The following is a 23,600-nucleotide window of genomic DNA, read 5'->3' as shown; positions in this document are numbered from 1 at the left end:
ATTTAGCATGCAGTGCCTGATGCAAATCACCTTATCTCGATTCATCTTTCACAATTACACCATTTACATTTGTCAGTGTTAATCGAGCTATTTTATTGGAAATCCCTAAAGTGAGCTCACTCTACATCACAGGCTCCTATACACTCCTCCGCTGTTTATTAAAGCAAAATAACATAGTTATTGAAACCCCTTTACTGTAAACATGTAACAGTTTAGCCAAAAGTAAATTTTTAACAAATAATATTATAAAATACTCTCTCATACATGATTGCTAGAGCAAACATGGTCCTATAACCAAAAGCTAAGTAGTCTTTTTATAAGAACCGAACTGATATATTGGTCACTTGATCACAGATATGCTGTGTCGTCCAATTAACATTTAAAAAACAGAATATAGAGGTAGAAAAATAAGTTTGGGATAACTTTAAAATGGTCGATATATCTTTAAAATATATAATATAAATCTCTGCCTGCTGTGGCTCCCATATCAGACAGACTCTAATTGTTATGAACCATATTTGCATATTATAGTCTATCACAAGAAGCCAACTCTAGTCACTATATTGCAGAGTGGAACGCTTTACTATACTGCACCACATAAGTCCCAACATTTATTGAGCAAACCAGCGAGCTATATTCTGTGTGTACACTAAACTGTACTTGAACAAGGCACAGCAGCAAGAAGCTAAATGATCTCTATGCAGTACATATTTGTACACTAAGGTCACCTTACACACTTTATGGATTCATTTACTGGAGGGAGGGGAAAAAAGACTACTGTAACTAGATGTACCTGTTGTCTCCGGTTATATAATTACAGGAGTGGTTGTCACATTGTGTGCCTTGTGATTTTGTCTCAAACTTACAATATTATTCCCGTAGCACAAAAAGCAATAAATGAGATGTAAATGCAGTGTATTAGTGAACAAGCAGTCCGATTGATGAATTGCTTCCCTTTGTGGGCCAAACTACAACGATCTAAACTGTAGGTGTCATTTAAGTGCAGATGCTGCACATCTGTGATCCAAAGCGTCTTCAGAATTTAAAGAAGAATTAACAACATTTCAACATGTGGGCTTTTTTCTGCAAATACAAACTGACGTACGCCTTGAAATCTTGGGGTGCCTTGGGTACAAAAATGTGTGAAAACCACTTGTTTTAGGTATAACATCTAATTTAATAGACACTAGAGCATTACTAAAGCAGCCTGTATTACAGTATATTTGTTGGTGGGTATGACTTTAAAAAGTGCCCCAGCTCCTCCACATAAGTGCTGAGTGGGAATAACCAAACAGCCAAAGCTAAGGCATCTTTAGATTATCTTTACAGAGAAAGTCAGCTGCACTTATAGGACACTCCAGAGTCCAAATGTGCCAGCTAATAAAAGAAATATTTGTTTTCTGTCGCCTTGGACATATGCCACACTCATACTATGATAGAGGCTACTACACAAGGCAAATACGGCCCAGTATAGCCTCCAGCTAAGAAGTGTCTGTGTGCCCATGTAATGTTTATGTTGGTCCCTGATTAACAGTCGACATTTCGCTTAATTGGCTATTCAAAAATCCCCATAACCCTGAATGTAACTGTGACAGCAAGGATCCGGTAGTCTAAACGTCCATCTTCATCACTTGTCATTGACAGCCGCAGGGAGTTTAGTCTTCACAGTCAAGCCAACAGATGTGGCAACAGGCCTCGCTAGAGCAGTGACATAATTTCTGGAAAGGCCAGTGCGTTTTTTGGTTTCTAATAATAAAACAGAGGTACACAACCTACCGAGCAGCAGCAGCCGATGCGTCTGTTTGTACTCCCGTTTGAGCTCCTTGAGCACCCTGTCTATATTCTTACTGACTTTCTTCGCCTCCTTCTCGGCCTCCTTCTCCTCCACCAGCAGTTTGTCACAGTTTTTCTGCTTTTGGGTGCTTGTTTTTTGCAGCAGCTGTAAGCGGCGGCCGCGGTCCTTCCCCGTCCCTTTACCGCTGCCTCCACCTCCGCCGCCTCCGTTCTGTATGAGCACACCGTCGGTACCGGTGTCTCCACGGCGGTGCTCCCCGGCCGGGAGCCTGGCAGGGTCCCCGGGGCGCACCAGGCCGCCGCGTAGCGACGAAGTCTCCCCGCATCCCCCGGTGTCCTCCTGGCGAGCTCCCCCGGCGCGTGTCGGCACGGCGGCATCCGGAGGCTGGTCCGAGTCCGAGGTAGCGTTGGAGATAGAGCCGCTCAGGTCCCCGAAGAGCCGGGGACGCAGACTGTAGCACAGCCCCATGTTGAAACCAATATGTGTCTGTGAATGTGATTTTTCATAAATTAAAATATCAAAAAAAATCGCCGTTGTGCCACGAGCCCTAACGAGCCATCGTCACATTGGAGCTCCAGCGATGCGATTCAGGTCCGAATTTGAGCCGAAAACGTGAATGAATTATGCTCCGACATTTGCTATATGTCATTTTGCATTTTCCCCAGTCAGCCTTCGCTTCGTAGTTAGTGGATCACCTGATCCTTTAGTGGACACTGCGGGTCCACCTTACCGTAAGTAACCAAAAGCACAACCTTGGAAAAAAACGCGTCTATGCGCCTCACAGACAGGCAACAATCTCACTGCACAGTTGTTAGGTGCAATGCACGGCACGTCACATTACTACAGTATGGCCATTTCGAGAATGCTGGTCATGGTTTTCATTCCTCACATTTCATGCTTGTATCTCTAAATCAGTTGGTGGCTCCTGCTCTCTAGACCGTAATCTCTATTTTAAGACACGGCACCAAAGCGTTTCTTTATTTGGCCCTGCAAACATCTGTGGCGCACACAAGGATATTAGAAAGATATTACCAAAATGGCACTTTAACTCTTAACATTGTTTCTATGATTTAAAAAATATATATTAGGCACTACTGTATGTTTTAACAGTGGGAGCTAGTGTCTTAAGCAGGGGCGTGTCAACAAGGGAGAGGATGTGGTGGCACAGTCCCCTCTCTGTCACCTCAGCTGGTGCTAAAAAACTGTTTACCTGTAGAAAATATAACTACATACACAATTTGTATCAATTATATATGTATAATAAATTAAGGCCCATTATACCAGGTAAAAATGAGACTGTTATTTATAAACCGTGTATAAAGTTCTGAAAATGAACTCCACTCTTACCAGCAGCAACATTAAATGTATATGTGGATGCCAGTGCATTAAGAATTAAATCCACCGATAAAAAATATAAGTACTTTAAATTTTTCAGTTTTTTGAGTATTCCCAGATCAAATAATGTTGTTTGAACAGTACAAACAGTTTTGAATGCTAGCCATTTTTCTCCTGCGTTTAGCGTTTTTCCTGTTTTTCCTTGTGTTTATGATTGATAACCTTGTGCATAACAAAATTCACAAACAGATTTAATGTGTTTGTGAATTTTACCTTTTGGCAAAATGTCCTGGATTTTTATTATACGTGCATGACAGTGTATGACCTGTTTGCTCCTGCACTGGTTCCTCTTTCTCATGGTTCATCACATTATCACAACATGAATAATGTTTTTTAATGCTTCCTTTATTTTCTCATAAACAGTTTTTTGTATTGTGAGTCTAAACAACATAATTTGGGGGAGTTCCATATAATATAAAAACTATAACATATTTAAGCCATGCAAAATATGACCTTCATGCTATGATGATTTTCTGAATTTTCCAACATTTTTCAGTTAAAATAGGACTCACAGGAGAAACCACAGCAAGAAGATGAGTCTTGTATCAAAATGTATTTATATATTTAATCAGACCTTTATAACTTGTTTTGAACAGCCTTCTGTCCCACACAGTGATGCAATCCTTTAAATTGTACTCAGAAATCCACGTTTTTAAGTTTTTAAATTACGAGAACCTTAACTTAAAAACATCCAGGCTACAAATGCTTCTTCCTGTTACTCTGACATAGACATTAAATCAGTACGGTTTTACTATTAAAACTATGACATATCAATTTGATTCTGGCACTGAGAATGGCTGTAAAATTGACCTTGTTGCACTTTTGAAATGTGATGATTTAAAAAGTGCCAAATATTTAGCACCATTGGCACTTCGAGGCTGTCTAACTTTTACCTTCATCGTATGAAGGCTTCATGAACAGCACTAGAGTCAGTGTGGGGCACTTGAATTAAGTGTCTGATAACTGGGGAGCTTTGTGACTTGAATAATCGGATCAGAAAACATTCTGACTACACAAACAGGTGCAGAGAGCAAATTGGACCACTAGATGGAGCACTTGTGAAACAGTAAGCCAGTGATAGAAGTGCTTCTTCCTCTGGGAGGCTGTTTCTGCAACAGCATGATGTGCATTAGTAAAGAAGATCTGTAGCATAGTTTGAAACCCTCTACTCTGAGCCACAATTGAACCCCAAAAGACAAGCACCAGTATGTTTTTACATTATGAACCTTGTAGGTTCCATGCTGTTGTTTTGACTTAACAATGTCCTTTTACATTGTATAGGTTCTGGGATAGTCTCAAGTGCATTTATTGTGTGGGAGGGATGGAAGGGTCAGCAAAGTGACATGGTGCGTGGGACGCATCACATTTTTGAGTTTGCCCAGAGTTAACATATCTGAGTTTGGGCATCTGAAGAGTCTATTCTTGATGTTTTTGGGGGGTTGTGTTGTTGTGTGGTTTTATTTTGAGTCCTTACCTTGGTTTCATTATTTCGTGTACCAGTTTTCTTTTTTTTTTCTGAGTTTCCCTCATGTGCTTTTGTATCTTGTTCATTGTGACTTTTCTTGTCACTGTGTTTAATTTTCTTGTTATTTATTGTTTTCGTTTGACAGTTAGTGTCCTGTGTTTGTCTTGATTATGTTCACCTCTTTCCCCTCCTGTTTCTACTTTGCCAATTAGCCTTCTGTATATAAATAGTCCTGCCTTCCCTTTGTCATATAGTGTCTGTGTATTTTTCCTGTGTGTGATCTTCTTTTTCTGGTTTTACTACATGTGAAATATTGATATTAAATATCATTAAATATTGAAATATTGATCATATGTAAATGTGAGGGGTCAGATTATGCAAGGATCTGGGTAATGGAAATATAAACTTGTGTGTGCCATGTGCTGATAAAGATGATGTCATGTGAGTGAACTAAAAGTTATTAGGTTGTTTTGTCAAACTCAAAAAAACAAAATAAAACAAAAATATTTATTGCAAATCTCAATAAATAATCAAAAATATTCCGATTTAAATCTTGCCGATTGTTAACAGCATTATCTTGTTCCTTTTGGTTTTCTGTTTAAATATTGACATGACATCACAGCATTTGTGAAGTAAGATGGATTTCTTTTAAATTTATCTCAGAGCTGGAAACTCCTTTAATTATTGCAATTAGACACAAGTATATAACAAAATAAGTATAAGTAGACTAGCCTGTTGCTCAGTAAAATAAAATTTAGATATCTTAATAAAAAGTAAATATATAATAAATAAATACATACATACATAAATACATATATACAATAAAGTATCGTAGAAATTTAAATAAGATTGTGACGAAAAATGTGAAGAAAAATAAAACTGAACTAACAAAAAAAAGTTTTTATTACACATTAATTTAATTATATTGGATATACTTCTAATACAAGCCTAATCATAGGTCTGCCCATATCCGAGTTCTCTTGACTTTTATTTTGGAAGTCTTGTTGCCTAAGCGACAGCTAGCTGCTGAAAGCTAGCATCTCTGTGTTATCTCCAGCAGTGAAATGACTCCTGAGGTAGCTACACTTTAATCTTACTGATACTCAAGTTATGCAACGCAGAATAATTAATAAATAAAATGTCTATTTTTTATTTATTATGTGATATATATTTTTTTATGATAGAGTTGAAATTTGTAGCTAGACATGCTTTCTAGCTAGCTAGCTAACTCTGTTACAAACCTGTGCCAATAGTATCTGAAATATAATGGTAAGATTTTTAGACGATAATATTAATGGTTTAAGTGGTGTAAAGTTCGAAACAGAGCTCACATTTTCTTCAGTATCGTTTGTTTTCTCCTGTATTTTTTTATGAACTTCGAGAATACACGTGAAAAACATATCAAAAAGGCAGCTGTACAAAAATAGTTTTTAGAGGTATTTGAAAAGGTTGCTAAATGAAGGAGAATAATTACGCTATAAAGTTAACAGGTATTATTTTAAGGCACAAACTCTTGTCCTGTTTTAATCCCAGTCTTTTACCACAAACACAGAGAAAAGTCAAAGCTAAATTTCCACTGGAATTATGCTGTTATGTAACATTTAATTATAAATTCAACACTGTGACATTGGTGGAAAATACATGATGTAATCAAAAAGTTCTGAGAACAGGTCGATAAAAATAAAACGCTATACTTGATTAGCTGATTTAAAGTTCAAGGTTGCCTTCTCAGGCACGCCTAGACAACTCACTAAATAATAAAGTCATATATAAAATTGTGATAACAGTAAAATGATTATAAAACAAAATACCGTAACCAAATATGAGCAATAAATAGCAAGCAATATAAGTTTATTTACAATTTATAAGGGGAGCAAAAGAAAAACAGTTTGGTCTGTATATTGTTCTAATTTTGGTTTTGTACCATTACCATAATGAATTTTAAATGAAACAACTCAGATGCAGTTGAAGTGCAGACTGTCAGCTTTAAGTCAGTGGGCTGAACAAAAATACTGCATAAAAATGTGAGGAACTAAAGCATTTTTAACAAAATCCCTTCAATTCAGGGACTCAAAAGTAATTGGACTAACTGAATAACTGAAAATAAAATGTTTATTTCTAATACTTGGTTGAAAACCCTTTGCATCTTGAAGTCATGGGCATCACCAGATGTTGGGTTTCCTCCTCTTTAATGCTCTGCTGGGCCTGCACTGCAGCGGCTTTCAGCTGCTGTTTGTTTGTGGGCCTTTCTGTCTCAAGTTAAGTCTTCAACAAATGACTATCTCTGAACATCTCAAAACACCTCATAATCCCCCTCCACCAGACTTTGGTGGAGGGGGATTATGGGTTGTTTTTCAGGAGTTGGGCTTGGCCCCCGAGTTCCCAACTTCTAATACTTCAGAGTACCAACACATTTTGGACAATTTCATGCTCCCAAATCTGTCGGAAAAATTCGAGGATGGCCCCTCCCCGTTCCAACAAGGCTATGCACCAGTGCACAAAGCAAGGTTCATGAAGCCATGGATGGATGATACCGTATTTAATCATGGGGCTATAATTACTACAGGCCCTCATTTAATCACATCTTATGTCAGTTAAAAATACACACTGACCTTAATTTGTTAAATAATGACCAACATCCTGCTTCTACCCACTGTGAATGTAGGTTAATTGGGTTTCAAATGAAACCCGGGGCTCTGGAGTTGAAGGTGTGCTCCACATGGTAGATGATTTGTTGTTGTTGGGCTACGATGCCTTCCAGTGTGTTTTTTAGCAACAAATCATGAATTCATTTTGCTGAAAAAGTTAAGGAAGCCTACCAAATTAAACATAATGAGCCTGTGTGCTAACAGTTTTTTGAAAAAGATTAAATTATACTGGTGTTTGATTTTGCTGTTTACTTGAAGATTCTACACCAAATGTGCCCCACTTTCACACTCCTCAGACTCGAAGCAGGCCTCCACTGTTAGTCTGCTTTGTGTCAGACTTTCTTAATCCCATGAAAACTTTAATCCATTTCCTCTCGCCCTTCCTCTACCACCATGAAAGACTTAGCTGGAGGATAGGTGAGGCAGAGTTGAGTGGGCAGGGCTTTTCCAGTCTTCCTCTTAAGGTAAGCCTTACCCTACATCACCCGTCTGCAGAGAGGAACATAAAGGATGAATGGATGTTTCATGCCTGTGTTTCTGCAGTGAAAGCTTTAGGGCAGCCTCACAGTAGCAGGACACATCAGCCTATCAGTTGTTGACCTGTGGACGATTGTTTATGGGCTCAAAATGACCAGCGTCTGGGATTGTCAGGGTTCCTCACTGAAGGAGAGCCAGGGCTCTGTGTGGATGATTAACCGCTACACCACACTCAAGCAGCTCGGGGACGGCACGTATGGCAGTGTGCTCCTGGGCAAGAGCAATGAGACTGGTGAGCTGGTGGCCATAAAGAGGTGAGTGCGTGGAGCACCAGTAAACGTGTCAGGGATTCACTGTGTTGTTTAGTCTCAGAAGGTTAAGCTGATTAAAGCCCAAGTGGCTGCTACAAGTGTATAGAGTTGTGTAATAAACGGGAATACAAGAATTAATACAAGCAGTAGTAGATGTCAGCATTAGCAGAAGCTGTTTTTCATCCTTGTGGTGTGTGAGTGGAAAGTCCTGTAACCTCTGCCAGAGGGAAACAGTTCAAAGAGGTGTTGAGCAGCGTAAGTTGGGTCTCCTTAAGTCTTCGAGATCCTGCTCAGACATCTAGACAAGTACATGTCCTCAGCTGCAGGCAGCTCCAGCTGTGCTCCAGTCATGTCCTCCACAGTCCCTGCAAAGCCCTCTGGTCCACAACAAAGTGGTTATGTTTTAAGTGAATAGACTGGTACTTATATAGCACTTTTCTGCTCTAACTGAGCACTCAAAGCACTTTGCAAACATTTCAATGGACGCATAAAGGATACTTAAACATTTAGACTGGAACTGCTGGTGAATTGAGCCACCGACTTTCCAATTGGTAGACCTCCCGTAGTTGTTGTTCTTCTTCTCTGAAAGTGGAGGCATTGTTGTATTTTGCTGTGTGTATGCAGACCTGGAAAATCAAGGCACTGTTTCCACAGCCTTGCCTTTTATGGTCACAGATTTCAGGTCATCTCTTTTCTTCTTGAAATCTGTCCTAATCACCTTGGTCTTCTGGGTGGATTGCTGATGGAGCACCAAGATCTTTCAGTTAAAGTTTCCAAATGTCTGTGCCATCAGCGGGTTTTAAGGCAATACCTGTAAGGTTTTGGGTCATTGAGAGTGTTTTGCTGCTCTCTATGACACGGTGAGACAGAGATAAGAGGGGAGCATCGACTTGTTTACTGTAGCATAGAATTACCATTAAACTGATATGGAGGTGTTTGAGGTTGAGATACAGGTGTTTTCTGAGAGCCAGGCACCCCTTAAACACAGAAAATTATCCAGAATTTGTCTCAAAGTCTTAACAGATTTGGATTCATTTGGGCTTAGCATTAGTTGATCATGCGGATAGATCAATATTTCTCCATGCTCTCCTAGCAAGCAAAGCTGATTTAAGATAGAAATCTGATTTATTCCACTCCAACAGGATGAAAAGGAAGTTTTATTCCTGGGACGAATGCTTAAACCTAAGAGAAGTGAAGGTAAGAATCTAATTTACGTGCTTAAATAAAATCTATTTACAAAATCCGCAGTAGAGGTAAGTTGTAAATGAGCGTTCATTTTATTTCTCTAAAAGAGTTAGATGTCACCTTTAAATTGTTCTCATGACCTTTTTAATTGTAGTATAACTTGGCATACATGAATGAGCTAGCTTTATATAAATGCTACCTGAGCCTATGAGCTAGATAACTTATTTAGCAGCTTGAACTACACTTGTAGTAGTTTTGCAGTCTAATTCACACTGATCCTCTTTGAAAATCAGCTGAGGTTGCTCCCACATGTGTTTCCCAAATAGTCACTGAAGAAGCTGAACCATGCCAATGTGGTGAAACTGAAGGAAGTCATCAGAGAAAATGACTACCTCTACTTTGTCTTTGAGTATATGAAAGAAAACCTCTATCAGCTCATGAAAGAACGGTAAGAAAATCAGAATTGTGAATTTCTGTGAAAGCAAAATCGCAGCATGTGTGATGCGTTAGCCTCCTAGCTATTTCTGTGTGTTTTTAATCACCGCTGTGAATGTGAGAATTATTTGGGTTTTATTTGAGTCATCGTGTGTCGGGCTCGGTTTTTACAGAAACAAGCCGTTCCCTGAGTCAGTCATCAAAAACGTGACATTTCAGATATTACAGGGACTGTCATTTATTCACAGACGTATGTGACTTCACAGAGGTATTTTAATAAAGGTAAAATAAAAATAACTCCCTAACAACTCATGCACAACTAAATAAATAAGAAATAAAATGCTGTGAGTAGTGGCTTGGAATACATAAGATAAGAATTATGGAAATGATATTAAACCTGGTAAGGAGATGCATGCTGGACTGTTGGTAGGCCATCACCGGACTTTGTCCAAGCAAAAATGACTCGCTTCTTCTGTGAGAAGAGGAGGTGTGACTTGTAACAAAGCTTAATTCAGCAGAAACAAACAAACAAAAGCTCAGTTTTTACTATTTGTTGGTGTTAATGTCATAAAAGCTTGCATGTTGTTCTTTCTTCTTTATCCCTTCTTTCTTTTGTCCTTTCCCACTTTGCTGCTGCCAGAGAAGATCAGATGTTTTCAGAAAATGAGATAAGGAACATTTTGTTCCAGGTATTATCTGGCTTAGCATTTGTGCATAAGCACGGTAAGAGACTTCTCCTGTCTTTTCTTTACATTATTATTATTATTTTCCCGCTGTATGGTTAAGGTATCCTTTTTTTGTGCGAGCTCTGTTTAAAATCTGTGACCTGCTTCATTAGGGGGTTACGTCACGTCGTGGTTATAGTTGTAGAAGCTAATATAGAAAGTAATGCAAATCTCTACACAGATGAATATCAGCAGGGGTTAATTTGAATGCTTCTTGGCTTTTTAGGGTATTTCCATCGTGATCTGAAGCCGGAGAACATACTGTGCATGGGCCCGGAGCTTGTGAAGATCGCAGATTTTGGCCTAGCAAGAGAAATCCGCTCGCAACCACCTTACACAGATTATGTGTCCACAAGATGGTGAGAGTTTCTTTTTTTTTCTTGAATATACAAAAAAATGAAGTAACTCCAAAGGGTCTGAAGTAATTATTGCTGCCTGTCTCCCCACTCTCGCTTCCCTCTTCCTTATCTACTCTTCATCTCTGATCTATCATATAAAAATAAAAATGGTCGTAATCAAAGCATCCTCTTTGAGGGGGTCACATTTTATATTTATATTTTTTTAAAAAGCCCTCTTTATATATTCCCCTGGGCTGTTATTTCAGGTACCGGGCCCCTGAGGTTCTGCTCAGGTCCAACTCTTACAGCTCTCCCATCGACATCTGGGCAGTGGGCTGCATCATGGCAGAGCTGTACACCCTGACACCTTTGTTCCCAGGAAACAGCGAGGTGGACGAGATCTTAAAAATCTGTCAGGTGCTGGGAACGCTGAAGAAGGTGAGGAACCATCAAAATACATCTGTATTACTTTGTTACTATACAGCTGTTTTCACACATGCCCTACAGACCTGAATTTTTCTACACATCACTCGATGGAGGTGTATTTGAGAACACAAACATCTGATGTGGTTGTTTTTAAAAGAGTCAGTATTCAGCCTGGCCGCTCCCTAGTATAAAGTCTGGTAGATTATGGATTGTAGAGCTTCTTGCCTCCTGCACTCACTGGAACCAGACACATTAGTGATAAATATTCATGACTATCCCAAAACTGACCAACTTTAATAGCATCTCTTTTGCAATGATACCCCCCGTCAGTTGGACTGGCCTGAGGGCTTCAACCTCGCAGCCTCAATGAACTTCCGCTTCCCGAAGTGCGCTCCCACCAGCCTCAGGTCCCTGATTCCCAACGCCAGTGATGACGCGATCACGCTGATGAAAGACATGCTGCAGTGGGACCCTGAGAAAAGACCGAGTGCTTCTCAGGTACATTTAAAGGGAACTTATTCTGCTAATTACCAGCTCTTTTTAAGTTCATCAGTTTCTCAGGTTAAATTATTTATTTTGTGTGTGTGTTGGATTTTGTCGGCTGTGGGATTGGAAGTAATGGAAACCTTAGAGTGGTTAGTATAGTTTTATCATCCACTGTGTCTTTGTATTTTTTAAGGCAAATCTGGCTGTCACCCCAAAAAACATTTTTAAATATATGGTAAAATAAGTGAAAGCATAATAAGCCCACTTCTGATCCTGATAAACTCCAGCATAGATTGTCTGAAAAACAAACAAATAGACAGAAGTGAGGACGACTCATTAATGTTGAGCTGCAAAGTCACCCGAGTCGTCCAAATGCTTTTATCCCGAGCACCTTTGAGTACCTTGAGTGCTTCTAATTTTAGAAATATGATCCAAGTGGGAATCAATCAGCTTATCTTGAGAGTTAATGTAATACTTAACTTGACATTTGGATGTGCTGAGGGAGTGAACATCCACCAGCGTAACTCAATGCATGACGCCGAAATCGAAGCTAAAAATATGAAGAATTAATTAGGTGCTCTTTCAGAAAACAGTCTACACAATATCCAAACCAGGCCTGAAACTTCAGCTTTTAGCTGGATGAATTTCACATTTTGGATAATTACTTTAGCACCTTGAAATGTTAAGAAGCTAATATTAGCTATAATAGTAAGATAAAACAGTTAATAACTATAGTGTTCTGAATCACAGGCTTTACAGCGCAATAAAAGCAGCACACAGTGAACCTATATGTAGTATTGTGTGGAAATAAGGTTTTTTTAGTTTTGGAATTCATATATATTTAAAAGGCCGTCACATATGTGCTTATATGTAGAGGTAGATGTGTATGTATAGATAGAAAAATAAGGTAATCCTGTTATATGGGTCAAAGAATGAAACACAACTTGTTACAAAACAGCTTGAGTAGAATAGAGTAGTGTGAAGTTGGACCCTTTACACACGTACAAGACACGGACGTGGTGATAGCACTTCTTTATTTTGACATTCGGTTTTACTGTGGTTTTACAATGGGACACAGACACTCCCGCTCCGCTGTCACGTCCGCTCTCCAACTGTCACTGTGAACATATAAAGAGTCACAATCACATTCACATCCCAGCACACCTGTTCACCCCGCCCCTGCGCCGCCCCGGGAGCTCGCTGCGTCACCCTTCCTCTGCAGCCTGCCAGAGACCACACCCATGCCACAAGTAACTTGAGAAAAATAAATTGGGATGTAACAAAACAGAATATTTAATAACATAACAATTTACAAAAGAAAGCAGTTCAGTTAGTAAAAATCTTTATAAAATACAATTTTTAGTAGCAATTTCTGATGTTGTACTTTTTTCCATTGACTGTTTTCCAGGCTTTGAGGTATCCATACTTCTATGTAGGACAGACACTTGGTGCCCCACTAAAGCACTCAGAACAGCAGGCCCAGAAGAAGATTTCTGAGACAGCTGCAGATCTGAAGCCTCTGTCCCTCTGTAAGCCTCATCTGGACCCCTGCGAGCTTGTCACGACCCACGCTGAGCCTCAGACCTGCAGCCAGTCTCTCCATCAGCCTATCCAGCAGATTCCTCTTCCTCAGGAGGATATAGAGAAGAGCACACTTCAACCAGTGTGTCCCAGCACACTGACAGAGGGGCAGCAGGAGCCTCTCAGTCTGGTGAAAAGAAGACCACCAGAGCACTGTCAGCCTGTAAACATCACTGAGGTGAAGGCTTGCAGCATTAAACAGTGAACCCAATCATGGCAGGATGATTAGTATAAGGCTTGGATTTTTGAGGGAGCTAAACTTTTATCTTCTTTATTTACGCTTCCACACTGGATACAGCTTTATTTAAATATAAAGAATAACAAAAATAATAATTTAATACTCATTTCTCGTTTAACATTTGCCTCGCGTTAAATCAGCGAGGAGCCGAGAATAGACATGCCCGGCCTGCACGACGGCGGTGGGGCCAAACATCTTTCAGGTCGGTGGACAGTTGGGACGACAGTGACGATAAAGACACCGGCGTTTCCATCTCCAAAAAACCCACCATCACTTCTCTGAGGAACAGCTGTCGGTGAGAGACCCTCATCATCAGGTGAAATGTCGTCATCAGAGTTTCAGGAAACGTTAAAAAATAACGTTATAATGCAGATTTTCAGAGTCAAAGAACAACAGAGGATCAAAACTGCCAAGCAACAACGGACTGAGCCGAGATGACTCCAACACCATGTCAGCCAAGCAGCACTACCTCCACCAGTCCAGATATATGCCTGGTGAGGAAAACATAGTAATAATAATAGCAATAATAATTAACCATGTTTACACATAAACGCCACAATGAAAAGAACCAAAGGTAGGTGAACATAATCCAAAAACAAAAATCCCACCTGCCCTAAATTTCATTAAACAATAAAGTTAAAATATATATTCAATTCCGTTCAGTTTTATATATATATCACCAATTCATGACAACAGGAACTTTATATTGTACTACAAGGAGCCTACAATATTAGAAAGAAAACAACAAAACTTATAAAAGGACACAGGAAATATGTCACAAAATAAACCTTAGCTTGGCCTGATTGCAGCTTGCTATTACGTTAAGGTGTCTGGTTTCTTAATGTGCAGACTGTACAAATGTACAAAATTTCACCCTGAGCTGGGTTTGTTTCATTGTTGTTTCAGGCATAAATCCAAAAAGCACCTCCTCAGTAAGAGGCCAAGTGTCCAGCAGAAAGCTGGGAGTGTCCTCGTGTTTATCCAGAGGACACGGCCTGGAGATCCCTCTCAGGAGAGGCAAGACAACTTCATGGATGCATATTAGAAGTTTTATCATTACACCGTTGAAAGACACACATTTCCCTGCCTGCCCTTCTCTGTACTGTTGAATATACTCACAGTTTAATCAAATGTTTAATGCTTTTAGGGGATGCTTTGATTTCAATCGCAGGCCTAAATTTTCTAATCTGATTTGATCAAACTCAACCCAGCCCAACCTGGTGCTCCCAGGTCAATAAAGGTCAAGTGAAAGTTTATGTGATGCAAATTTGTTAAGCAATGAGCTTAATTATACGTCCACCTAAGACTTCTTCAGCTTGCGTTAAGACTCTTTCTCCTCTGCTTACTCTTACTTTTGGTTTCCTCTCACGTGGTTTTAGATGTTGGTCTTCCTAAAATACCAGATAAGACACCTCTAAAAGAAAAGACCTCAGAGGATCTTGATCTTTTGAAAGGTATCGCTTAAAAGTGTGTTAGGGCTTCAATTGTATTTTTTCTAATGCCTTAAAGAGGTTAACTGTAACTTGTGATGGGGTTTCTTCTTCAGATTCCTTTGTGAGCAGCTCCAACACCAAGACGTTCATGACACCTTTACAAAAAACCGAAACAGGAGCAGCCCGACAGAGGGTTATACTGGCACCCATAGGAGACGCCTCTGCTGGTGAGAGCCTTTCATTACTCTTCTCTGTTTCTGCAGTTTTTATTAGTTGAGCATCTACTGGCACGAATCACACGGTACTAAAAATGTCCCGATGGTTGAGAAGCTTTTCTAACTCCATGGCTTCTTTCTTCAGATCCTTCATGTTCTGAGGCACAAACACCTTTAAAAATGCCATTAATTCCCTCCTTAACCAAACTTTAGCTTAGTACCCCCTAGATTTAGAAACAGCCATGAGCAGAGTTATATTTTTTTAGTTTTAAATTTTAGTTTTCATTTAAAGTTAACATCAGTTGTTCTTGGTCAACAATCGGTTTTTACCCCTCGGCCAAACAAGGCTGATGGGGTACTGTCATCAGCCTGCCAGGTGGGCGGGCAGGCAATGCTGACAACCAAGGATGTGAACTTTCATTTTCAGTTAGCGTCAGTTATTCTTGGTCAAAACATTTGTAGTCATTACACTTGTTTTGATTAATTCAACTGCAAGTTTAAGTGTTTTTACTCAACTGTGAAGGGGAATTTATTGCATCCGGCTCACAGGCATGTACAGTACTGTGCAAGTGTTGAGTCACCACTCTTTTCTTTATACATTGCTACCAAGGAGCCAGACTTTCTTGTAATTTTTAAAGTGGTCTTGAGCAATACTTCTCCAGGCATGAAGGTCTCTCATAGTTTTGCTTTGGTCACTGGCTGCTTGAACCAATGTTGCATCTACACATAACAGACAGCTGAGCATTTTCAGGTGCTTTGTTGCTAGCGGCCTGTTGCAAAAACACACTTCTTTAGCTGAGTCTACAAAAAATGATAACACAGTTTGACATGCATAAAATCTAATTTTTCACTAACCAGTTTTTGTTTTTGCTGTAATTGCTGTTGCCTTTACATCTGCACGTTCCATTAAATCGTTGCACTTAGTTCATATTTTCCGAGCCAAATATAAAGGAATGAAGGGTGGCTCAAGACTTTTGCACAATAATATGCAATACAGTCATGCCTGTTGTGTAAATTGTTTCTCAACCAGAGGTTATCTTCCTAAACGTGAAGAAATTTGGAATTTTATTATAAGGCACTGACGCATCAGTGGAAAAGGCGGCGTATCCGTCCTCTAAACTCAGCTTTTTTTCGAATCTTTCAGTCGATCTGTCGTCTGCTGCTGATCTGAGAGTGGAGCCGCAAACCAAACCATTGAAAAGCAAAACCTTAAACAAGCTGGCACCCTCAAATGAAGGTAAGACAAAAAGAGCGGCACACACTGTGAATAAAAAACGGTGTAAGCTATTTGACATTATCTTGTGTTTTTTGTGTTGATTTCAGAGTATGAAGGATGGAAAAGCAGGAAACTGAATTCTCAGGTCTTTGGATTCATCACCAGCACTCCAGCGAAGACCAGCCTCTCCAGGAGCTCAAACTCTCAGCCAGTGACCGGACGAGTAGACTGGACCGCCAAATACAGCGGCCGCCGGTAGCGCAGCAGTCTCTCGGCTTTCCAGCGGAGTCCTGTGAAAGGTTCCCAGAGTAGGAAGTGTGTCTGCCGCTGCTATAAAATATCATTCAGTGTTGTATGAGTCAGTCGACACTTTTATCTTCGTTATGTTAAATAACAGGAAGTTTAATAAAGTAATTATTTAAGTGAGTGAATATTAGTATCATGGTATTTTTTTTGTATGGGTCGAAAAATTACATTTAAGCACAGCCAAAAACTTTATTTAAAAATGTTTTTCATACAATAAAGAAAAAATAATTGATAACACAACTGTGTGATCTGAGGCAGGACAGGCTCCAGGAAGCCCTTTCTATATGATCACATTTTTAACAAAAGTATGACTGCAGTAAGAAAATAAATGGTGAGGAATGCTGTAAGTTTGATCTTTTATGTATTCACAGACTCACTAAAAACGCTTATTTTGGCTCAAGATTTGTGTGATTGTGTCTTTCCCATTCTGGCGAAGGTCTTCATCAATACCAGCAAACTGAAAACATAACAAATGTATATCACTGAATGTCTGAAAACAGCCTACATGATGCAGAATATTAAAATATATTATCAGTGAGCAGGTACAGTTTGACAGAAACTGTGCTTTTACCTCAATAAAGTCATCAAACCAGCTGGCATGAACTTCCAGGAGCCGAGAAATCTCAGTCCCATCACCACACAGAGAGTTCCTGCAGTGCCTGCATTCAAGGAAGAGCAAAGATTTGCTAAGTTCGGGAAACTGAACTCGTTTAAGCTGTTTAACACCTGAACTCACTCACCGGCTGAAAGCCACACATTCCTGGGGTTTTTAGATGTCAGATAAGCGCCGACCGCAGCCAGCACGCCAAACAGCAGCCCTGCGACCAGAGAGGTGACACTGCCTGTGGAGGAGACGTTGTTAGCTGTCATCGAAACACCCCCCTTAATGTTGAACACTGACCTACATTTACCAGAATGCCTTGTAAAGGTAAAGCAGCTAAGTGTGCACTCGGAGCTGCACTACAAATGCACAGCTAGCCATAATTCAGCAACTGCGCTCTTCATGAAGGCTTTAATGGTGATTTTGTTTTTCCATCAAAGTTTTATTTTAAAATCTACTTTAGAGACTGAATGCTTGTGTTACGATGAGTTTCTAGATTTTATCTGCAAAGCTTACATTTGAAAGACATTTATTTATCAGGGATTAACCACAAACACACTGAGCTTGCGTGAAAAAAGACACCTTGTGCTGATTTAGCCTCTAGTATATTTTCATTTGTTGTCCCTTGGCAGGTACAAACAATAATAAAAAGCTAATTTCGGTTCTTCCCTTGTTCACAGTGACTAATTCCACATGTTTGATTTGGGAAATTTTGTTCCCTACCACACCCTTCCTGACAAACTTCAAAGGGGTTTGTCTCTCCTCACAGCACTGAACCTGGGATCTGTTACTTGTTGGACAGATATGTAAACCACTATGCTATGGAGCCACTATAATAATAAATATGCTATTAAATAAAAATGCATATCCAAGATACAAGTAGGTTGATATAAAAACAAAAATGCATGCAAAGCCTAAAAATACTGGTGGCTGCCAGTTCTACCCCTCAGACTCCTAATAGATGCATCTATGTTATCAATTTGAAAACCCAGGTCGCCCACCCACCCAGCAGGGTGACGACAACACCCAATCTTGAGGCGACTGAAACCCAACTCACACCTTGTAACCTTAGTAACTCTACAAGGTAACAGCTCCACTAGAGGTTAAATACATGTGTTGATTTACCAAATTTAATATGATTTTTCATCATTTTTCACACTTGATTACTTTGTAGCCCTGGAGTCATAGTTCATTCCTATTTTATTTTGCCAATATGTGACAAACTTGTGAAATTTAAGTTCTCTCACAAAATCAGTTTTCCAAGTACTGGAATATACACTCTGAGTGTTTGGATGCTGCCTGTGACCAAAAATATTAAATTTCCTTCAGATATGATACTGTAGGCTGTGCTGATGTTTTTTTTTTCAAGGAAATTCAAGCTCTCAGGATTTTATGTTGACCCTCAGCCACACCTTTGCCATTCTGTATTCCTGAGGACATAGGAGCAAATGGTTGGTTTAAAAAAAATTAATTGACCTATCTTAAGTAGATTTAGGTATTTGAAAACGTCTCCATAGAAAAAGTTTGAAATGCCTTTGACTTCACCACAGAAATATTTGTTTGTGAGCAAACTAATAATAGTAAAGAGCTAAAAATCCGGCAGTTTTTCTCTTTTAAAAAATGTGATTAATCAGCCTGGAGATGGTCAGACAGGAAGCGTTTAGTCAGCTGGACAAAAATATATGTGTGGATACATTGGCGGCATGCCTCTTGTGTAAAATGACGTTTGATGTACTTAATAAAGTGGCAGGGCAAAGGTGGTTATCTGTGTCTAAAGTCCGCTTTAACAGGGTTCATGTCATGTAAATGTGTCTATTCTAAAAGGCTTTCGCCTACCTGCTTTCACATAACCTACGACCCCTCCTGCCGACACCAGAGCAGCATAGCTGAACCCAATCCAGTCGACAGCCATGAGCATAAAGCAGCAGCTTCTACTGCGATAAACCTACAGCGAGTTTAATTAACACGGTGACCACAGGTCGTTTTAACTGGTTACTTTAACTCCTAACTGTAAAGTGAAGCCAAACACAGCCGATTAAAAGACACTAAAAGTTTGAAACAGTCGTTTCCACTGATTGTCACTTAGAAACTTCCCGAATGGAGAGTTAAGTCTTTCACTTCCGGTGGCTTTTGCATGCGCTTTCAAATTAAAAGAACGTCTAAATTCCTGACTCCCCTACAGGAGGAAAAGAGATGACTCACGAGGACAGAAAATGTTTTTATTTAAAAAAAATACACTCAGCAGTTGTGCTTTATCTCACCTATAACAAAATGTGTACAACATACCAAGATGCTGGCAGACGTCCAGCCTAAGCTGTTTTAAGAAAGGTTCTGAGCTGTGAAGAAAAATAATAAATCTTTGTTACATTACATCATTGGTAGCTTCAGACTCCAGGCACTTTTTTGCATTTGCCACAGTGTTTGTGCTATGATGTCTACTTTTATATAGAGTAGTTGTCTGTGTGCAGCCTGGGGAAACTCACGAACATGGGTCTTATTATAGTCCACTTTCCTTTTGTTTGACGTGTAACTTTCAGTTTGATTCTACAAGAACTGCCAGTCTTTTGAATGTTATGAAATATTATATCATCCATCTTGTTCTGCTTTTCTTTCATCAGCGATAAGTTCACATTTGATGTAGAACACTGCAGGTCGTCAGAACAAAAATCCACATGTGTATGGGTAATAAAACATTTTATTCTATTTTCCACTGTTCTTTTTCTTCTTCTTCTTGGGCTTGCTCTCGTCTTCCAGGACGACTTCTTCTGTGGCAATTCGGACTCTCTTTGTCCTTAGAAGTTCGGGAAGTAGTTCTACGGATAAACACAGAGCAGGGTGTTAGCTCAGGTTTACATTCCCTTGCCCGTAGGAAGTGATATGAAGTAGAGAAGAACAGATCAGAATGTGAGGTAATGACTCAATGATCCGATGAGCGGGTCGCACATTCAGGCAAGCTGAGTGTCCCCTCACCGATCATCATCATGAAGCAGCTGAAGTGTTTCCACAACCTCACCTTCAGATGTTGTTGCTTGGGGTGCTTCTTCCTCAGTGATCTCCTGCTGCATCGGTGAAGTTCTCCTCACAGCAAGGCATGTCAGTCTGGCTGATGTGTTCACTTCCCCAAGGAGTGTGGGAGGTTCCAGCTCCTGATGGTCAGCAGAAGTATTAGCTCACCGGGATAATCATAAATATACCATATTTATTTTAAACAAACTTAAGTTTGAGTTTGTTCTTGTTAAAAGGAACCCATCAAGATATTTTATCTTATTGTATTACTAATATTGTCAGCAAAGTTAATGCAAAAATAAATACATAAATTAATAAATTAAAAAAAGAAAAATCAGCATCTATGATCTCTTTTAGTCGACTAAAAAAAATGCTCCAGGAGAGAAACCCGGAGGACCCAGCTTCTTAGTGTCCTTGTGCATACTTAATACTTAACTCAATACTTAACCCCAAATTTGTCAGTATAACAGGCAAAAAGTGCACAAAAGCCCAGAATAAAGGTGACGTATGAATGTGTGTGTGGGTCTCAGTGGCTTGTAGTCTACAACAAGTCCATTTCCACATTAACAAAGAATGCATGTTCTCCAGAAAGCTAATATCAGGACGCAGCGTACCTCTTTAAGATGAATTTTCCACATTTTGATGAAACCATCATTTGAAGCAGTCACCACCACAGAGTAATCATCCACGTTCACACTGTCGACCGTCTTCACTCTGACATCATAAACGGACACAAAGATAAGCTGACTTCTTCCCCCATCACCACGCGTATCAGAATATTGACAGTATGATCTACGCATGATTGGTGGGAAAACAATGAATAAATGAATTCACCTGGTTTCGTGAGCCTTGAAATCACACACCCATTTTGCTTTCTCCACATCACACAACCTCACAGTTTCATCGTCTCCTGCAACGGCCAGGATGGAGTTCTGAAAGATAAGCGGTGGTTGTTTTTATAGATATGCTTATCCTTCATATGAAAATGCCTCATCTTGAGGGGATCCACTTCTTGAAAATTGACAACAACACTTAATGTTGTGTCTGTGTGATTCTACCTCTGAAAATGTGGCATTTACTTTGTGTCAGAACTGTAGTCAAAATCTGGCTTTTGGATAATATGTCATGGTCAGCGAGCTCACGTTTAAAAAATTGACAGAAGCGATCCTTTTGGGGTTTGCGACCGTTCCCGTCACAGTGGCTGTCTCCAGCTCGTAAATGTTCACTTTGTCGTTCATCACAACCACGTATCTGTCCCCGTCTGGTGACCACCTAACAATGTGTGCATCTGTCAGGTGTGCAAAGAACACAGGTTTGAATCATAAATGCGTCAACAATTTCCTCACCGCCCAAAAGGTTAAAGGGGAGCTTACTCTGTTTTATGTTTTTGATGAACGCTGATCTTCCATTAATGAGATTCCAGGTTCTGCATGGATACAAAGACACAACGGCCAACATTGTTTATCAGTGCAAACGGATCATCTGAATCATCTACCATTAAAGAGAGCTGTGAAATTTACCTCAGTGTCTTATCGGTCCCAACTGAGAGCGCAAGCTTCCCAGACGGATGGATGGACAGCGATGTCACATGACCTCTGAAAGACATCACAGCACAAAGCAACACTGACGACGCTACCAAACATAAAGAAACAACCCTCTCTGTGTGTCTGTGCCGTCTTTCTGTGCGCTTACTTGTGAGCTTTGATGGATTTCAGACACTCCCACTTCTTCGTGCTCCACACACACAGGAGTCCGTCCTCTCCTCCACTCAGTAAGTGAGACGTCCCGTAAAACTCGAGGCAAGTGATGGTACCTGTGCAGGAAGTCAGTCAGCACCACAAGCAGAAACCAGGCAGACGTTTACGTTACTGCTTTGAGTTTCCACCACCAAAAAAACCCAAAAACAATCTAAACCTCAGGTTAATTCAAATTGCTGAGAAAATAATTTGAAATAAACTGAGTTTAAACAAAATATCAAGTCAGCGCACTTTGAATTATTCAACAGGTCACTTCTATATTAGGTGTTTTTGATGTTTAACTGAAGAAATCAAACAGACTAATTACAATTTACAAACTCACCGTCATGATGCAGCAAAGCACCGTGCTCGATCCTTTTCTTCATGTTGTACACTTGGATGGTCTCATCTTTGCTCCCCGTCACGACAAACCTCTCACTGGCAGCCACTGCGGATACTGAAGCTGTGTGAGCGTGATGTGTGAATTCTGCTTTGGCTGTCCACTCCTGCATGACAATTATTTTTAAAGAAAACTTTTTATAACAAAACAATTTATTTGCATATAAATTAATCCGCAGACTGTTAGAGAAAAAGAGTCATGAGTCACGAAACTTCTTACATTACACTCCTTTCATATACTGGGCAATGAATGTGCTTCATAATCAAATAAATACTGCATTGCATACAAATCATGTTCATCATCCAACCAACAAACACTTGAGCTTGTTATTATTACAACTTCACACCCTTTATGTGACACACAGGTCGTTGCTTTGTGAGACTCCAGCTTACCTTTTCGTCAGTTTTTACTTGATAACCGAAGGTGATCTGTTCATAACTGCCAGCGACCAGCTCCAACACAGCTGCCATGCTGCTGGACTACAGTGAGCTCAGCTAGCCGGCTAATTAGCTTTCCTTAAAATTTGCCGATTTTCTGAGCAGATTTCCTCGAGCAGTTTGTGTAACAGCTGCTAAAACAGTAATAGAACACCAACAAGAGAAAGGCAAGGACAGTAAAAAGCGTGGTGCGAATGCTCGCACGCGAAAAAGGTAACTCTTTTTAGCTAAACACACGTTCAGTCCCAAAATAACATGTGGAGTGACTGCGCATGCGCAGACGCACTTTTTTTTACCATTTGTCGTTAAGACTTTTTCAAAATAAAAGTCGTCATCGTTCAGTTATGTTTTTTTTACGTTGATTTTCAGACTCTAAAAGACTGGTGGGAAATTTAATTATTCCAAGGGACCACAGGAGAAACTAAGACTAATCTTTGCCTGATTTTCTATAATTTTGTAATTTTGAGTCATGGTAAAAAAAAAAGAAAACAAAAGAAATAAGGTTTTATGTATCAGGACATAATAAAAAAAAATAATTTGTTCCTTGCTACCAGTACAAGCTCAGCTGAACAGCAACATATAAAACATTACACAGTGTTGCTATTTATTTAATACAAACTAAGACAAAATACAGAAGGAGCCTGTTGAACCACCTTTAATACCAATAAGTTGAAGTACTTGTGTTTTCTGTAGGACTTTACCAGTTTCTCACATTATCGTGGCAGGATTTTGCCCCACTTCTCTT

The 23,600-nt window shown here is 39.7% G+C and overlaps 4 protein-coding genes across 7 annotated transcripts in view; 1 reads left to right on the top strand and 3 right to left on the bottom strand.

Annotated features, from left to right (window-relative positions):
- Positions 1–2,474, bottom strand: part of LOC113009954 (guanine nucleotide-binding protein G(olf) subunit alpha) — a 51,877-nt gene extending 49,403 nt beyond the window's left edge. Inside the window, exon 1 of the mRNA XM_026148654.2 lies at positions 1,777–2,474. Within this exon, the coding sequence (XP_026004439.1) occupies positions 1,777–2,263 (487 nt within the window). The 5' untranslated portion in view covers positions 2,264–2,474. The remainder of the gene's footprint in view (positions 1–1,776) is intronic.
- Positions 2,475–5,655: 3,181 nt separating this feature from the next.
- LOC113010901 (serine/threonine-protein kinase MAK-like) lies at positions 5,656–16,800 on the top strand. Of its 4 annotated transcripts, XM_026150170.2 has the most exons (17): positions 5,656–5,731; positions 7,704–7,767; positions 7,847–8,094; positions 9,234–9,288; positions 9,603–9,724; positions 10,352–10,434; positions 10,663–10,795; positions 11,041–11,212; positions 11,531–11,698; positions 13,095–13,445; positions 13,646–13,800; positions 13,878–13,999; positions 14,412–14,522; positions 14,885–14,959; positions 15,052–15,165; positions 16,298–16,390; positions 16,477–16,800. In XM_026150170.2, the coding sequence occupies exons 3-17, from the start codon at positions 7,931–7,933 to the stop codon at positions 16,626–16,628; spliced, it is 2,070 nt and encodes a 689-aa protein (XP_026005955.2). In that variant the 5' UTR covers positions 5,656–5,731; positions 7,704–7,767; positions 7,847–7,930; the 3' UTR covers positions 16,629–16,800. The 4 variants fall into 4 exon arrangements, with proteins under 4 accessions (XP_026005955.2, XP_080148401.1, XP_080148400.1 ...); XM_080292275.1 differs by lacking the exons at positions 5,656–5,731; positions 7,704–7,767; positions 14,412–14,522 and having other exon boundaries at positions 7,783–8,094; XM_080292274.1 differs by lacking the exons at positions 5,656–5,731; positions 7,704–7,767; positions 14,885–14,959 and having other exon boundaries at positions 7,783–8,094.
- A 50-nt stretch (positions 16,801–16,850) lies between these two features.
- On the bottom strand, positions 16,851–19,426 carry LOC113010903 (transmembrane protein 14C-like). The gene is made up of 4 exons (XM_026150174.2): positions 19,113–19,426; positions 17,416–17,517; positions 17,247–17,334; positions 16,851–17,132 (listed from the first exon to the last, which is right to left on the bottom strand). The coding sequence occupies exons 1-4, from the start codon at positions 19,192–19,194 to the stop codon at positions 17,072–17,074; spliced, it is 333 nt and encodes a 110-aa protein (XP_026005959.1). The 5' UTR covers positions 19,195–19,426; the 3' UTR covers positions 16,851–17,071.
- Positions 19,427–19,481: 55 nt separating this feature from the next.
- pak1ip1 (PAK1 interacting protein 1) lies at positions 19,482–23,134 on the bottom strand. Its single transcript, XM_026150173.2, has 10 exons — positions 22,811–23,134; positions 22,362–22,524; positions 21,975–22,095; positions 21,803–21,877; positions 21,656–21,708; positions 21,425–21,570; positions 21,117–21,214; positions 20,897–20,996; positions 20,290–20,422; positions 19,482–20,089 (listed from the first exon to the last, which is right to left on the bottom strand). The coding sequence occupies exons 1-10, from the start codon at positions 22,886–22,888 to the stop codon at positions 19,977–19,979; spliced, it is 1,080 nt and encodes a 359-aa protein (XP_026005958.2). The 5' UTR covers positions 22,889–23,134; the 3' UTR covers positions 19,482–19,976.
- Positions 23,135–23,600: the final 466 nt, after the last annotated feature.

The sequence above is a fragment of the Astatotilapia calliptera genome, chromosome 18 (genome assembly GCF_964374335.1).
Source record: "Astatotilapia calliptera chromosome 18, fAstCal68.1, whole genome shotgun sequence".
NCBI classification, from domain to species: Eukaryota; Metazoa; Chordata; class Actinopteri; order Cichliformes; family Cichlidae; genus Astatotilapia; species Astatotilapia calliptera.
The sequence above is the reverse complement of the archived record's forward strand: the minus strand, read 5'-3'. Positions and strand labels throughout refer to the sequence as shown.

Coding starts and splice junctions, on each gene's coding strand:
- LOC113010901 (XM_026150170.2), top strand. CDS start 7,931: ATGACCAGCGTCTGGGATTGTCAGGGTTCCTCACTGAAGGAGAGCCAG. Junction 14,523..14,884: donor GGAGATCCCTCTCAGGAGAG/GCAAGACAACTT, acceptor ACGTGGTTTTAG/ATGTTGGTCTTCCTAAAATA. Junction 15,166..16,297: donor CATAGGAGACGCCTCTGCTG/GTGAGAGCCTTT, acceptor CGAATCTTTCAG/TCGATCTGTCGTCTGCTGCT.
- LOC113010903 (XM_026150174.2), bottom strand. CDS start 19,194: ATGCTCATGGCTGTCGACTGGATTGGGTTCAGCTATGCTGCTCTGGTG. Junction 17,518..19,112: donor CGTAGGTTATGTGAAAGCAG/GTAGGCGAAAGC, acceptor TCTCCTCCACAG/GCAGTGTCACCTCTCTGGTC. Junction 17,335..17,415: donor GAATGTGTGGCTTTCAGCCG/GTGAGTGAGTTC, acceptor CCTTGAATGCAG/GCACTGCAGGAACTCTCTGT.
- pak1ip1 (XM_026150173.2), bottom strand. CDS start 22,888: ATGGCAGCTGTGTTGGAGCTGGTCGCTGGCAGTTATGAACAGATCACC. Junction 21,215..21,424: donor CTTCTGTCAATTTTTTAAAC/GTGAGCTCGCTG, acceptor CTTATCTTTCAG/AACTCCATCCTGGCCGTTGC. Junction 20,423..20,896: donor GGAAAATTCATCTTAAAGAG/GTACGCTGCGTC, acceptor GCTGACCATCAG/GAGCTGGAACCTCCCACACT.